The following is a 15,618-nucleotide window of genomic DNA, read 5'->3' on the forward strand; positions in this document are numbered from 1 at the left end:
TTAACCGAGATATCCTTGATAGGCGTTATTTCCGTGAAGCTGATTGGCGTGTACTCCGTGATGACCGTGACCTTGATTGAAGCCGTTAGCGTGAGCACCGTTCATGTATCCTTGGTTCACTCCGGCCTGACCGTTGGATCCATAACCGTGTTGACCGTTGTTATGATGATAAGCGCCCGCAGCTCCGTTTGACCCGTGGGCGGCGTAACCGCCAACTTGTCCACCTCCGGCTCGATTCATAAAACCTTGATTCAGGCGCGTGCCTCTTCTCTCATCCCATCCGCGGTCGATGGCTTTCAGGTATCCAGTTTGTTGGTTAAAAGCGTCGAGATTGCTGAAGGCGGCGTTGTTTTGTAAAGCACCCTGCGCAACGTGTCCCACAACACCACCTTGACTTCCGTGCGCTGTGAGAAAAAATTCGGTAACATTTCAAATTTTTCTATTACATGTATTTTCAAACCGATTGCATCCGAACCCAGGAGTCACCTTTCTGAATAGTATCATATAGGCTACGTGAGTATGTGGATAGATGTGTATTATAAGAGCCAAGGATTTACCAGGCAGTAAGAAAGGTCGTTCACAGACGGATGTATTCGTCTACGAATGGCCTTACATTCCGGTTCCATAATCGAGACTTCAGTCCAAAGGTGGGCGTTTAGCGGTGTTACTTAACTATCCTCCCCTCGACAGGGATTTGAACCGATAGCATCGAGACTCGCCGTGGTACGACGGTTTCGTACCGTGGCTGAGTCCAACGATGCCACCATGTTCGAATCCCTGCCGAAGGGTGAATCTTAAGTTGTTAGATTTTGGTTATAGAACTAAGATCTTAGACGGTACTTATTAAGTCTAAGCTGCGAATGACTATGGTACCGGTTCCGAGATTTTAGTCGTCGTAGCCAATTAATCTGGACCAATCCGAATGACTTCTTGTACATGTGATATTCATGTCCATACTACGTACTTACCACCGTGGGCGCCAACATTGTTGTGTCCGCCGAAACCATGGCTACCGTAATTAGCGACTCCTTGGTTGTATCCTTGGTTGCCCATTCCGGCATTGAAGCCTGAATTCTGAGCGCCGTGCGCATTTTGACCGTAGTTACTGGCACCTTGGTTCTGCAAGAAACCGGCGTACGGAGCAGGCACAGGACCGCTCGAGTAATACCCTAAAATAGCCACAGTCATCCTGATTAATCGACTGGAAAAAATGATTTTATGCAGTAAAAATATGCGCAAAATCATATCGTGATCACACGAGCGTTTTTGCGACGGGTCAAACTGTTTGAGTTTTTTTTTTTAATTAATTTTCGCGGGTGCCAGTTGCACGTGATTTTGAAGTCCATTGATCCAAAGACTAATCCTTGAGAAATCGGCTAAATGGGCTTATGACTATCTCAGCTGAATATACCTTCAATTTACATTTCTATGAATGTGTACTCACCCCATCCGAAAACTGTTGTGAAGCAGCAGCAAACCAACAACACTACTAGTGACAAGTGCATCGTCGCTGCGTAGAAATAAATGGATGAAATTTATATGCAAAACTTTGATTAGAATATCCCCTGATTTAAAACTGCAACTCAGTAGCGTTAGAAATCCATGATGAACATTCAACATTTAAAATGTATTTTTGATAGAATTAAACAACTGGTCTCAAATTTTTCTCTGGATGTAGATTTAATACCTGTTTGGTGTTTTGTTCAATTATCCGACTACGAAGATATCAGAATTTTCCCCTTGGCGTCAGAGGGGTTGATGTGGGTATTCTGACAAGTCAAGTAAGTTATGTATATATCTATAAAAGAAGAAGCTATACTGTGTTGAGATCTATTGTTTTTGCGATTGTATAAAAGCTGAAACAGGTGTGTGAACAGTTGTGACTGCTTTTCTTACATCTGTGGAGTCGCGACCATCCCACGCGACTCAGTACCGTCGAATGGAAATACATTGTTTTATTGTTGGAATGTATGGCGAAATGATGCGAATGATACTGAAAGAAAAAACACCTGGGCCCAAATGTGCATTTTCAATAAATGCGAACTTAAGGGTTTGATGTCAAGTGTAGAAAGGAACATTTGGAACATCCTAGAGATTCGACCAAGCCTGTTAAATGATTAGAACCTGAATAGATTTCGGCTCAGCGACGATCAAATTGGGAAAGCAGCGACTACGGTTGAAAACTATAGTGGAAGTCCGATTTTTCTAGTGTTATCAATCTTTCCTCTTGACGCTTATTAAGACGTTAACCTACCGGCACGCTCGCCGCCCGCCCGGAGTTCCTCCACTTTCTTAACCGTTGTTGTGTATCTGGCGGTAAATAGCATCACGCAAAAGAGCCCAAGGTCGTTGAGTATTCATTGCGTAATCACGCATTATCGGTAAACAAAACGTTACATAAAGCTGTAAATTAGCGGAATCTAGGTGAAACCGAAGTCTGATGCTATTAAAAAGTATATAGTAATATTTTCTTATTTACTGATTTGGTTTTCGGGCAAATTATGATTTACGGGGTCTCTAAAATTCAATGCTAATGTAATTTACTTCGTCCTTTCATCTCCATTGCATTCTCTATGTTTTGCTCAAGGCTTTATTGGTGTTTGCAAAGAAATCTCCTCGAAACGTTTTGTACTACATCGCGGCATCCATACAACAATGTTTCCGTGGTCACCAAAAAATGAGCAATCGGCCGGCGCTCGTGGCCGCCGACGCCCGAGAAGTCAACAACAACAGAATAGTGGCGAAAACATCGATCGACCACTGTTCACACCTCCAGAATTCAGACGGCCATCCTCAGCAGCTGGGAGCATGTCGGCTGATCCAAATTTATTCAGTATTAAAAAACAACCATTGACCAGAAATTCGAAACCATCGGAAGAATTTATGGCTGAAATTCAAGCGAGTAAGAACTGAGGCCGGGGTCAGTTTCTCAAAAGTTGGTAGATTTAGCAGGACATACTTATTAAACAACCAGTGAATGGTCAATTTATTGACGCAATTAAAAGTGCATTGTTTCTGAATGGTTCTTATCTTTTACCAACTTTTGACCAACGAGGCCCAAGTTTTTTTCACTGTGGTGGATCCAGTTTCGCAAATAATGTTAGTCTTAATCGATTTCAAATACTGATTAATAAATTCTAATTCTTTTTCAAGGACGTTTGGCGTGCGCCGCTTCAGGGTTGAAATTCAACGCCAAACGTAAACGCGTTATTTCAAAACACGAGAACGTGTCGACGAAAAAACAGGGAATCGTTTATTGGATGTCACGAGATCAGCGTGTACAAGGTATAAGTCGTATCCTGGATTAAGTTCCACATTTCTGATTTAACTCGACAGTTAGCTTGGTCGAAAACGACAACTGATTTTGTAAAATTGAAGATACGAGAACTTTCGTAATCTTTTTCAGATAATTGGGCTTTCATTTACGCGCAGAAGTTGGCGTTAGAATTGAAAATGCCGTTGTTCGTCTGTTTCTGTGTAGTGCCGGAATTTCTCGGCGCAACAATTCGTCAGTACACGTTCATGTTAAAAGGACTGCAAGAAGTTGAAGAGGTATGTGTGTATTTTATCCATTGAGCTCTTGTTCAGTCAACCGAGGTAATTGCTTATCCTGAGAAGGTCATGGATGCTCTAAATCATTTAAAACTGAGCTTGGCTTTTCAGGGGTGGGTGGTCTCGCGGGTCTGGACCCAAGCCTACCTGAGGTTGCCCTTTTCGTCAAGACCCTACAAGTCAAACACTCATCCTCTACAAAATTGCAACTTTTAGAATGCATTTCTTCACAAATATCTAACCCTAGATCGAGGGACTACGCCAGTGGCATTAGGCATGGCTGCTTTAACCTTTTCTTTTCTACCGGACCCCGGCAATCCAATTTTCCCAGATCTGCGCCTGTTTTTAAAAAGTGTTTCGATAATATCAATAAATGCTGATTTAGCAGTTTTATCTCTATGACCTAGGAATGTAAGCAGCTTTCGATATCGTTTAACTTGTTGGATGGTTATGCTAAAGATGTCCTGCCCGAATTCGTGAAAAGTAAAGATATAGGTGCTGTAGTAACTGACTTCTCACCGTTGAGAGAGCCACTTGCGTGGTTGAATGATTTGAATAGCGAACTACCAGATGATATACCTCTAATACAGGTAAGTAACGTAGATGTATTAGACCTGTGTAACTAGGTTTTCTCTGATATTCATCAAGACTGGAATGTTACATGTATTTACAATCATTTTATGCGTTTGTTTGGTTGTAAATGTAGTAAGCTCATGAGTTAGTTATCTTCTACGGTATTTTAATGTCATTTTCTTCTGTCAGGTCGATGCGCACAATATAGTACCGTGTTGGTTGCATGGAGAACAGGAACATAGAGCGTACTTAATGAGGCAACGTATCCAATCAAAATCAGCGGAATTTCTCACTGAATTTCCACCGATCACGCGTCATCCTTATACGTCACATCACTTATCAGCTGAAGAGGTACGTGGATATAACACAGGGTTCTTACGGTTTTTGGAAAATGGGAATTTTAGGTCCTTGCAAAGCTACAAAAAACTTTTTGCAAACGTTATGGAAAATGAAATTGGGATACCTGTAAGAACTAATGATATAACACAGAAATAATGTAACTCAAAATAAGGTCCACTCTACCTGATATTCGTGTGAAACTGGTTCGATTTTTATTTCACAGTCAGTGAATTGGGATGAGGTGATATCTAGTCTGAAAGTCGACCGCTCCGTGTCGGAGGTCGATTGGGCTATCCCGGGCAGTTCGACTGCTTTTCATCTGCTGGAAAACTTTTGTAAACACCGTCTGCAACATTACGACGCTGACCGAAATAATCCGACGAAACCGTGCACTTCGGAGATGTCGCCCTGGTATAATTTTGGTAAGTTACGAGGTTCCCGACGAATTTCACAATATTAATTTACTTGATAATAATAATAATAATAATAATTTATTGAGCCTAAAATCCATATAAAATATGCTACAATGTTTACAATATAAAGACACAATTTAAACAATTTTACTTACGAAGAAACCAATGAATTAATGCGGTTTACCGAGATAAACTGTAATTGGGATATGAAAGTGTTGCAGAAATTTCTTTAAAAATCCTTATATGTAGGAATTAATTACCAATGTTTTGTTTGTTTGTTTGTTTGTTTGGCTCTTAAAATATGATTATGTTTTCGTATTAACCGAGTAGGAAAATAAAATGCGAAATCATATGAAAAAGGGTATTCCTAACGATAGCAATATTTGGTATTTATTTACTCATTACGTTAGGTCAGATATCGGTTGCACGATGCGTCCTTACGGCCGAAGATTATCGTAAACAGCATCCTAAATCAGTAGATAAATACGTCGATGAAGCTGTCACTTGGAGGGAGATGACTGACAACTTCTGTTTTTACAATCCAAAATACGACTCAATCGAAGGTAATGTAATTTTCGAAAACACGCAGCATTCTAGATCCTTACTAGAGACCAGAGTTTGCAGTATGTGTTTGTATACTTTTGCAGGTTCTCCTCATTGGTCTCAAGCGACATTGAAGAAACACGAGTCAGATAGGCGTCAATATAAATATAGCCTGGCAGAGTTTGAAGCCGGTAAAACCCACGATGACATTTGGAACGCTGCACAGGTTTAATATCATTCAAAACTTACAGCTAGTTTTACCCAATCCACTGTCTCTTCTTCCAAGATGGTTACCTGTAATGATGTTTTGTTTTTCAAGATACAAATGGTTCAAGAAGGTAAAATGCACTGTTTTCTGAGGATGTACTGGGCGAAGAAAATACTAGAATGGTCAGAAACGCCACAGGGGGCGCTGTCAACAGCTATCTATCTCAACGATCGATATGAATTGGACGGCCGCGATCCTAACGGATATGGAGGTTTGTTCATGCAGGAATCTGGAAAAAAAATGATTGTTCATTGTTTCCAGATAAAATGGAAACTTCAACATTCGATTTCAGTTGCTAATCTTCGACCTTTGATGTTAATTCTCTAATACGGTTAAGGGTTTTCAGAGTATCCTTCTACTAGATTTAAAACTTCGAATCTAAATCGCTGACCTTCATTCCAAGGATACATTTTATCATGCATTCACAACTTTTGAACGTTGAAATTTCTTTTTTAAAGGTTGCGCATGGGCAATTTGCGGAGTACACGACCGTGAGTTCGGCGAACGAGACATCTACGGTAAAGTACGTTACATGAGCTACAGAGGCTGCCAGGGGAAATTCGACGTGGGACACTTCGTTAGACAGTATACGAAAAAACTATGACCCACATGAACACGTGAAATTGACTTTTGGGCTACGTAATAAACTACGACCGCAAATCGGGTTTTTCACTCAAATTACGCATGGTTACGGGTGATACTTTCAGAATATTTTTGTGTTTATCTAGAAACTCATCTTACGGGTAGAAATGTTTCATCATACGGGTATACGAAAGTGTTTTTTTTTGTAATGTAAATCGATTTTTCAGTAGAAATAAAATAAGATTCGATAAAAATATGAGTGAAGTTTTTTCGGTGTTTGTTGCGTTGGAAACGACTAATCGATGTTGTACGAAGTCTGCCACGCTCCCTCCCAGGCTCCCATGCTTCCCGAGTACATGATCTAATCTTTTACATCCATCCTTCCTGCGTAGCTGCTTTATAGTCTGGAGGCTTGATATTTCTTTTTAACCCGCTACCTCGATCCACCCTGATAAAGTGCAGTAGTGACCGATCAGTCCCTGATAAGGTGCAGAAGTGACCGGCCAGTATTTGAGGCACGTCCGAAGCTTAACGCCCACCTTTCTACACACACTTCAGATCTATGCACGCGTTTGCCAAAAACACTCCGTCCAAATCGGTTATTTGTAAAAAAAAAACAATTGCAGCTCTGCGATTATTTATATACACACAACAGTCGAAAAAATATATATTAAATACATATTGACTAGTCCTACTTTTTTGACATCATCAAACGCAATTATATATATATATTGGTAGCAATGCAAATAAGGCTCGTTCCCATATTACAAAGATCCAACACACGCGCACACATCCTGGTAGTCAAGGTGGAAGAAGCAGTGAGCATGTCGAAGTGGTATCTAACAGTGCTAGTTCTGTATGCGGGTTATGCCTTGATCAGCAGCACGACTGCGAGCCATGTAAGTTTCCAATTAAAAAGACTATTTGCTATTTACAGAACATCTTTCTTTCTCAAATTTGAATGCAGAGTAGATTTTTCTCGCAGCCTTAAATCAGTAGTCGTTTCCCACGAGGATTATTATAAGCTTACAGGAGGGCCTGGCAGAGAAAACGATATCACCAATGCCTGGCCATGATGAACGGATGAACTTTTCGAATAGGCGATCACAAACTGGTTTCACTCCATCTTGTCAACTGGGCCGGGTAGTGTCCTTTCCCCATTTCAGACTTTGCATATTGTACCTGAACTTACCGCCAGTCGGACAGAATATATCCGTTTCATTCTCTATTCAGTGACCTTCGGGTGGTAAGCCTTTATAATCGGATGGGCAATATGTGGTTATGAATTTAATGTAATCGTCTCAAACTTATCGATTCAGAGGCGAATATTTCTAATGATTCTGCTATAAATCTCTAGATTGACGGGAAACCGTGTCACGTGCCTTTGGGAACGATAAGAAAACTACAGATACGGGACTTGAACAGTGAAATACAGAATGTTAGACTGGAATACGAAATCGATCTGAAATATGATTTACTGTTGGGATCATATCGATCTGGCTTCGTGCTTATTCAGAAAGGTTGGTAACTACGTATACTACTTCATCAACGAGACAAATTACATCATTTATGCCTCAATTTTCCTAGTCCGCCCCTGATAATGTAAGCTCCTAGCGCCAGGTCTCTATGTGAAAACCCTGATTTTTGAATTCCGGTTTTTTTTCAGAAAACGAAACTCGTTATTCCGTAAAATCTACAGACCGCGGTAAACCGACATGGATCCATACTTTCAACTTCCGGCGTCCTGGCACTCGCAAATACACCGACGGCGAGCGAATTCGATTCGAATTGTACGTTCACGGAGGCGACACCTGCCAGCAAGTGTACCAACTAATACTACACGTATCATTGAATACCGATAACGAAGTTCAATATGTCAACCGCGAGTTACCGACGGTTGATATGTTTTCGGCGTCAACGCTGAATGTCCGACGGGGCGACAGTTTTGAGCTGCTGGCTGAAATATCATCGACGAACAAGAAGGAAACGATACTTGATATGGACGGCTGGGGTATAAGAGATCGCCAAAGGTCTCGTAATGAGGAGGAGCACAAACGTCGAATGAATAACACAGGTACTTAAAACGATACAGGGGTTTCACGTTCTCCTCCTCTCGCATGGGGATACAAAACATCAGTAACTTCGTATTTACGAGAAAAACGATCCGATTGTCGCAAAAAGCAGAACATGCTTCTATCGAAAAAACAAATTCAAACTCTAATCAGCCATGTGATCTTTGAGATGTTTTCCCATATTTTCAGCGAGAACGACCAAGTTCAATCTGCTTTCATGAATCTATCTAATTGCTATTTCATCATTTTCATGGTAGTGACGGAAAACTGGTTTGAATCTGAAAACCGTGGCGTCGTCCGGGTCCATTTGGTGGCTTCTGACGTTGAGCCAGTCGACGAAGGACTTTATTGTTTAGGCGCTATGCCCCGACCGGAAGGAAACATAACTAATTTCGAGTGGCACGTAGGAGTGTGTTCGATGGTGAGGATCGAAGGCTCGAATACGTTCGGTAAAATTCGAAGGATACTCGTTTACGGTTCCAGCGTAGGAATAGCCCATTTCTATGACGACCCCGATAACGACACATGGACCTATTACAACGGTATAATACCTGTGTCCGATAAAGGTGACATGATATCAATAATGGCATACGGCTGGCCGAAACCGTACATTCGCGTCGTGAAAGTAGACCAGTATTACCCTTATAACGGTGAGATATTTATGAAATCGATATGCAACGTGGAGGAACAAGTGGCTAAATTTTGTATGTTGGTAAAAGGGTATGATGATGTCGGTCCTTATAGGATCGAAGTTGGCTACAACACTGTTTTAGAATCTAAGGAATTCCGCATCATTACTTATTCGCCTATTCGATTCGCAGAACCAACCACGGAACCTATTACGATAAACGACGCCGACGCGCCCAAGGATGTAAGTCGAAGAATAATTATCTGCATCGGGTTACATTATTCCCTCAAAAGATTGCGTAATTTGAACAAAAACGAATCATGCTTTCATAATATGCAGAGAGACGCCATAAGTTAGATTTCGATGGAAGTTAATACGAAACTTGAGTGAAATTGTCGCAATAAACGGGTTTCGTATTATCCAAAGATTGATTGATATAAGTATATTAGCTGGGACATGATGGAAATGATTGTAATAAACGGGTTTCGTCTTGTAGAGAATCGTCTCAACGAGATTCATCTGTATTTATTTACGTGCACACTCAGATTTTTAAGAAAATTTAGAAATTCTCTCACTTTTCATAGCGTCGATTCTTTGAAAGGGTAGATGAAAAATGCCCCGAACATTTCCTGTAGAAAATAACCGGTAACTTTTGTTTTGTTTCGTCTTTCTACAATATTTTCAGTTCACGCTGGAGTGCGAGGTGACGTCGAGACCACGCGCTAACGTCACCTTCTACATGGGCGAGAGTTACATACTGAGACACCTCTGGCGTCCGCGATACGGCGGCGCCACCAAGCTGCATGATTCACCGACAACACAGATCGAAATCTCAACGCACGGCAACCGAGTCAAGGCTAAACTGATCGTCAAAAATGTAAAGCCCAAAAATAAATACGAAACCGAACGCGCCTATGCCTGTTCAGCAACTACGAAATACCAGTCAGCTATTAAACGATTAGTCGTCAAATGGCCGGAAAATATGAAATAATTGCTAGCGTGATCTTGTCAGTAACCAATGAGTAGAGCTTATATCATATATCGTATAATCAAATATATAACTGTAAGGCTGAAGAGAGGCATGGAATAAAGTTGTACGAGAAATAAACGGAACTTGGGCGCTTATTTTGCTTGTATATTTGAAGGGGCCAAGGCGGGCTCGCCGAACCTACCATATAGTTCAATTGGGTATGGACCCAAAGAACGTGTTAGACTCCATGGATTGAGTGTCGATCTTAGAGATTTGATCAGGTGGCCTGGTTCAAGCCGGAGGTCCCGGCCTGAGGCCGTATTCACGAAGCACCCGTAAGCCTATGGGTTAGGGTTTATACGTAGGGTTCAGAGGATTAGATCGAGAGTTTGGGTTTTAGGGTTTAGGGGGTTCGGAGTTAAGAGGGTTAGAATTTAGAGGTTTAGGGTTTAGAGGGCTAGGCTCTAACCCTCTATACACTAACCCTCAACCCTCTAAAACCTAGCCCTCTAACACTAAACCGGCTCAAGTATTGAATATGGAAAAGTAACGTAATGGCCTTTTCACCTGACGTACGCACAATGCTGACCGAAGATCTGCCAATGGGCGACATAAAAATGATACAAATGTAAAATCGAATTTTTAGTAGAAAGAAAATCAGAAGTGACAAAATATGAATGAAGTTTTTTTCGGTCTTCGCTACGTTTGAAACGACTAATCGATGCTCTACAAAGTCTGGAACCACGCTCCTTCCCAGGCTCCAATATGAGGTTGTCCGGTTTCTCGAGTACACGATCTACACATGTAGCAGGCCAACAATCTTTTACATCCAAGCTATCATTGAAGATCGCACCGTGTTGCGTGTGTTGTTTCTCAGAAAACACTGATGAGTCCATCAGGTTCTGGGTCATCTGCGTGGCTGCTTAAAGTATGGAGGCTTGACATTTCTTTTTAACCCCCTACCTCGATCCGCCATGATAAGGTGCAGTAGTGACCGACCAGTCCCTGGGAAGGTGCAGTAGTGACCGACCAGCCCCAAGGTGCATGCAGTGGTGACCGACCAGTCCCTGGTAAGGTGCATGCAGTAGTGACCGACCAGTCCCAAGGTGCATGCAGTGGTGACCGACCAGTCCCTGATAAGGTGCAGTAGCGACCGGCCAGTATTTGAGGCACGTCCGAAGCTTAACGCCTACCTTTCTACACCTAACACTTATATTTGATCTATGCACGCGTTTGCCAAAAACACTCTTTCCATATTGATTATTTGTAAAAAAATTGCAGCTCTGCGATTACTAATGTACACACACAACAGTTGACAAAATATATATTAACTTGTCCTACTTTTTTGACATCATCATAAATTGGTAGCAATGCAAATAAGGCCGACATATTCGTTCCCATATTGCAGAGATCCAACACACGCACGCACACTCCTGGTAGTCAAGGTGGAAGAGGCAGTGAGCATGTCGAAGTGGTATCTAACAGTATTAGTTCTGTATGCGGGTTATGCCTTGATCAGTAGCACGACTGCGAGCCATGTAAGTTTCCAATTAAAGAGACTATTTGTTATTTACAGAACATTTTTTTTCTCAAATTTAAATACAATGAGTAGATTTCCTTGCATCCTTAAGTCAGTAGTCGTTTGCCACGAGGATTATTATAAGCGTACAGATCAGGGCCTGATAGAATACGATTCCACCTTCAATGACTGGCCATGATGCCTATTGCATTATGAACGGGGTATAAACGATCCAATATTAAAACAGTTTTCAAAAGACCAAAATGACGTCATGCGCCAGCTGCTGCACGTGGTGGTGGCGGGCAAAATGCCGCGAACTCAATTATCATACTCGTTTGCCAGGTGCACCCGGTATCGCTCCCGGACTCGCTTCGGTGTTAGCTTAGTGGGTTCGAATCCCGGGTGAAGATTTCAACCACGGGAATCTCGTGTGAAACGACGCGGGTGAACTTTTCGAATAGGCGATCACAAACTGGTTTCACTCCATCTTGTCAACTGAGCCGGGTAGTGTCCTTTCCCCATTTCAGACTTTGCATATTGTACCTGAACTTACCGCCAGTCGGACAGAATATATCCGTTTCATTCTCTATTCAGTGACCTTCGGGTGGTAAGCCTTTATAATCGGATGGGCAATATGTGGTTATGAAAATAATGTAATCGTCTCAAACTTATCGATTCAGAGGCGAATATTTCTAATGATTCTGCTATAAATCTCTAGATTGACGGGAAACCGTGTCACGTACCTTTGGGAACGATAAGAAAACTACAGATACGGGACTTGAACAGTGAAATACAGAATGTTAGACTGGAATACGAAATCGATCTAAAATATGATTTACTGTTGGGATCATATAGATCTGGCTTCGTGTTTATTCAGAAAGGTTTGTAATTACGATTACTTAATCAACCAGAGAAATTTCATCATTTTTACGTATCGTGCATATTGAATTCTGACGTTGTTCGCTCATCATTAGAAGTGCACCAGATAGACCCTAGTAATACACTTTTAGGGGGTGCTTAGGTCTTTGGTCCAATTTGAATTTGAAATTTGCCTGTTTTTAAGGATGTTTTCCTTAAAATCATCTTATCATCGTGGGTGATAAGATAACCCTGCACTGTGGCCTTCCGTATATGGCTGCTTTATCGGAGCTTCACTTTCTCGATCCTTAACCCGGCCTTCCAATTTCCTAGATCCGCCCCTGATGTTGTAAGATCCTAGCGCCAGTTGTGAAAAACCTGATTTTTGAATTTCGGTTTTTTTTCAGAAAACGAAACTCGTTATTCCGTAAAATCTACAGATCGCGGTAAACCGACATGGATCCATACTTTCAGTTTCCGGCGTCCTGGCACTCGCAAATACACCGACGGCGAACGAATTCTATTCGAATTGTACGTTCACGGAGGCGACACCTGCCAGCAAGTGTACCAACTAGTATTACACGTATCATTGAATACCGATAATGAAGTTCAATATGTCAACCGCGAGTTACCGACGGTTGACATGTTTTCGGCGTCAACGCTGAATGTCCGACAGGGCGACAGTTTTGAGCTTCTGGCTGAAATATCGTCGAGGAACACGAAGAAAATGATGCTTCCTATGGACGGCTGGGGGTTAAGCGATCGCCAAAGGTCTCGTAATGAGGAGCACATACGTCGAATGAATAACACAGGTACTTAAAACGATACAGGGGTTTCACGTTCTCCTCCTCTCGCAGGGGATACAAAACATCAGTAACTATTTACGAGGAAAATGATCTGATCGTCGCAAGTAGCAGAAAATGTTAACTCCACGATTCTTTATAATAAAAGCCAAATGTGATCTTTGAGATGTTTTCCCATCTATGTTCAGCGAGTACAACCAAGTTCAATCTGCTTCCATGAATCTATCTGATTTCTATTTCGTAATTTTCATCGTAGTGACGGAAAACTGGTTTGAATCTGAAAACCGTGGCGTCGTCCGGGTCCATTTGGTGGCTTCTGACGTTGAGCCAGTCGACGAAGGACTTTATTGTTTAAGCGCTATACCCCGACCGGAAGGAAACGTAACTAATTTCGAGTGGCACGTAGGAGTGTGTTCGACGGTGAGGATCGAAGGCTCGAATACGTTCGGTAAAGTTAGAAAGATACTCGTTTATGGTTCCAGCGTAGGAATAGCCCATTTCTATGACGACCCCTATAACGACACATTGACCTTTTACAACGGTATAATACCTGTGTCCGATAAAGGTGACATGATATCAATAGTGGCATACGGCTGGCCGAAACCGTACATTCGCGTCGTGAAAGTAGACCAGTATAACCCTTATAACGGTGAGATATTTATGAAATCGATATGCAACGTGGAGGAACAAGTGGCTAAATTTTGTATGTTGGTAAAAGGGTATGATGATGTCGGTCCTTATAGGATCGAAGTTGGCTACAACACTGTTTTAGAATCTAAGGAATTCCGCATCATTACCTATTCGCCTATTCGATTCGCAGAACCAACCACGGAACCTATTACGATAAACGACGTCGACGCGCCCAATGATGTAAGTCGAAGAATAATTATCTGCATCGGGTTACATTTATTCTCTCAAGAGATTGCGTAATTTGAACAAAAACGAACCATGCTTTCATAAAATGCAGAGATGCCATAAGTAAGATTTCAATGGAAATGAGTTAATACGAATCTTTGAAAGGGTAGATTAAAAATGCCCTGAACTTTTCCATAGAAAATAACCGGTAACTTTTGTTTGGTTTCATCTTTCTACATATTTTCAGTTCACGCTGGAGTGCGAGGTGACGTCGAGACCACGCGCTAACGTCACCTTCTACATGGGTGACAGTTCCATGCTGAGACAGTACTGGCGTCCGCGATACAGCGGCGCCACCAAGCTGCATGATTCACCGACAACACAGATCGAAATCTCAACGCACGGCAACCGAGTCAAGGCTAAACTGATCGTCAAAAATGTAAAGCCCAAAAATATCTACGAAACCGAACGCGCCTATACCTGTTTAGCAACTACGAAATACCAATCAGCTATTAAACGATTAGTCGTCAAATGGCCCTGAAAATATGAAATAATTGCTTGCGTGATCTTGTCAGTAACCAATGAGTAGAGCTTATATCATATACCGTATAATCAAATATATAACTGTAAGAGAGCCCTTTATCGTGGAATCATGGAATAAAGTTGTACGAGAAATAAACGGAACTAGGACGCTTGTGTGTTTGTCGGGGCCAAGGCCATCCTCGCTTGCCAGGGATCCGGTATCACTCCCGAACTCGCTTCCACCAGCCCCCTGGCCTCACGAAGCGTGATTTCATTACTGGCGCTGTTGCGCGTGACGTCATATATCGATTTGCGAAATACTTCCTTGTTCGGTAAAACGTTCGCTGATTGGTTAATTTAACGGGAAAACCAACTACTGACCGTCTACTGACGGTTTGTTACAAGCGCTGTGATTGGTACGACCGGATTCTGATCGGCTAGTAACGACTATAACGACTCGTGAGGTCAAGGGGTTCGGGGAACAGCTTTAGCGTAGTGGGTTCGAATCCCTTGACGGGTGAAGATGGGCCAAGGCGGGCTCACCGAAACCTACCGTATAGGATATGGACGGCGAAGAACGCGTTAGAGTCCATGGATTGGGTGTCAATCTTAGAGATTTGACCAGGTAACGTCCAGTTCCTAATATTCCCCTGGACCCGGTTTCACGAACGGGAATTAACTTTTGATTCGAATTACGTGATAATTCGAATCAAAAATGCTTAATTCGAATTAGACAAAATTAATTCGAATTACAGACTTAATCCCCATTCGTGAAATCGGGCCCTGTAGAGAGGTGCTGGATCAAAACCTAATCCATCATAACGCTCAGATTTAATATATTTCTCTAAAGCGTCATCATTGATGCGATGATTTAATTAGGTTTAACTCAAATGAATAGAAATATCTGGGGACCGCGAGTTAATGCAAAAGCAGTGAATTTGTACTAAATGAAATCAATGTAACACAATTTCAAAAAAAAATTTCATTCTAATTGAACGGTTATGTGAAAATTCTAATTTTTCGGAATCGCTTGTGGTGCCAAAGTATAAAACTTTTCTTAAAATTCTTTGGAAGAATGCTCAGACGGTCAAAGAATCCACGCATACCGAGAAATATCATCA

At 41.8% G+C, this 15,618-nt stretch overlaps 4 protein-coding genes across 4 annotated transcripts in view; 3 read left to right on the top strand and 1 right to left on the bottom strand.

The window, feature by feature from the left end:
• LOC141910579 (uncharacterized) overlaps positions 1–15,618 on the bottom strand; it is an 18,023-nt gene continuing 2,405 nt past the window's right edge. The window contains exons 2-5 of the mRNA XM_074801271.1: positions 1,688–1,798; positions 1,445–1,510; positions 969–1,169; positions 1–404 (exon numbers count right to left, since the gene is read on the bottom strand). Of these exons, the coding sequence (XP_074657372.1) occupies positions 1–404; positions 969–1,169; positions 1,445–1,505 (666 nt within the window). The 5' untranslated portion in view covers positions 1,506–1,510; positions 1,688–1,798. The remainder of the gene's footprint in view (positions 405–968; positions 1,170–1,444; positions 1,511–1,687; positions 1,799–15,618) is intronic.
• On the top strand, positions 2,388–6,474 carry LOC141911042 (deoxyribodipyrimidine photo-lyase-like). Its single transcript, XM_074801989.1, has 11 exons — positions 2,388–2,453; positions 2,588–2,902; positions 3,154–3,285; positions 3,407–3,552; positions 3,960–4,142; positions 4,315–4,476; positions 4,688–4,886; positions 5,288–5,440; positions 5,525–5,646; positions 5,740–5,899; positions 6,147–6,474. Exons 1-11 carry the CDS (start codon positions 2,441–2,443, stop codon positions 6,290–6,292), a joined length of 1,731 nt encoding a protein of 576 aa, XP_074658090.1. The 5' UTR covers positions 2,388–2,440; the 3' UTR covers positions 6,293–6,474.
• Positions 7,048–10,509, top strand: LOC141911002 (uncharacterized). Its single transcript, XM_074801933.1, has 5 exons — positions 7,048–7,169; positions 7,628–7,790; positions 7,937–8,344; positions 8,600–9,213; positions 9,656–10,509. Exons 1-5 carry the CDS (start codon positions 7,095–7,097, stop codon positions 9,959–9,961), a joined length of 1,566 nt encoding a protein of 521 aa, XP_074658034.1. The 5' UTR covers positions 7,048–7,094; the 3' UTR covers positions 9,962–10,509.
• Positions 11,357–14,856, top strand: LOC141910581 (uncharacterized). The gene is made up of 5 exons (XM_074801272.1): positions 11,357–11,478; positions 12,178–12,340; positions 12,725–13,129; positions 13,377–13,990; positions 14,223–14,856. Exons 1-5 carry the CDS (start codon positions 11,404–11,406, stop codon positions 14,514–14,516), a joined length of 1,551 nt encoding a protein of 516 aa, XP_074657373.1. The 5' UTR covers positions 11,357–11,403; the 3' UTR covers positions 14,517–14,856.

Source organism: Tubulanus polymorphus, chromosome 9 (genome assembly GCF_964204645.1).
Source record: "Tubulanus polymorphus chromosome 9, tnTubPoly1.2, whole genome shotgun sequence".
NCBI classification, from domain to species: Eukaryota; Metazoa; Nemertea; class Palaeonemertea; order Tubulaniformes; family Tubulanidae; genus Tubulanus; species Tubulanus polymorphus.

What these genes read in the sequence shown, in the direction of transcription:
- LOC141911042 (XM_074801989.1), top strand. An exon ending in ATGATATACCTCTAATACAG is followed by an intron (nt 4,143 to 4,314) that starts GTAAGTAACGTA and finishes TTCTTCTGTCAG; the next exon opens with GTCGATGCGCACAATATAGT. An exon ending in AAAATACGACTCAATCGAAG is followed by an intron (nt 5,441 to 5,524) that starts GTAATGTAATTT and finishes ATACTTTTGCAG; the next exon opens with GTTCTCCTCATTGGTCTCAA.
- LOC141911002 (XM_074801933.1), top strand. Translation starts at nt 7,095, where the DNA reads ATGTCGAAGTGGTATCTAACAGTGCTAGTTCTGTATGCGGGTTATGCC. An exon ending in ACGTCGAATGAATAACACAG is followed by an intron (nt 8,345 to 8,599) that starts GTACTTAAAACG and finishes TTTTCATGGTAG; the next exon opens with TGACGGAAAACTGGTTTGAA. An exon ending in ACGCCGACGCGCCCAAGGAT is followed by an intron (nt 9,214 to 9,655) that starts GTAAGTCGAAGA and finishes CAATATTTTCAG; the next exon opens with TTCACGCTGGAGTGCGAGGT.
- LOC141910581 (XM_074801272.1), top strand. Translation starts at nt 11,404, where the DNA reads ATGTCGAAGTGGTATCTAACAGTATTAGTTCTGTATGCGGGTTATGCC. An exon ending in ACGTCGAATGAATAACACAG is followed by an intron (nt 13,130 to 13,376) that starts GTACTTAAAACG and finishes TTTTCATCGTAG; the next exon opens with TGACGGAAAACTGGTTTGAA. An exon ending in ACGTCGACGCGCCCAATGAT is followed by an intron (nt 13,991 to 14,222) that starts GTAAGTCGAAGA and finishes ACATATTTTCAG; the next exon opens with TTCACGCTGGAGTGCGAGGT.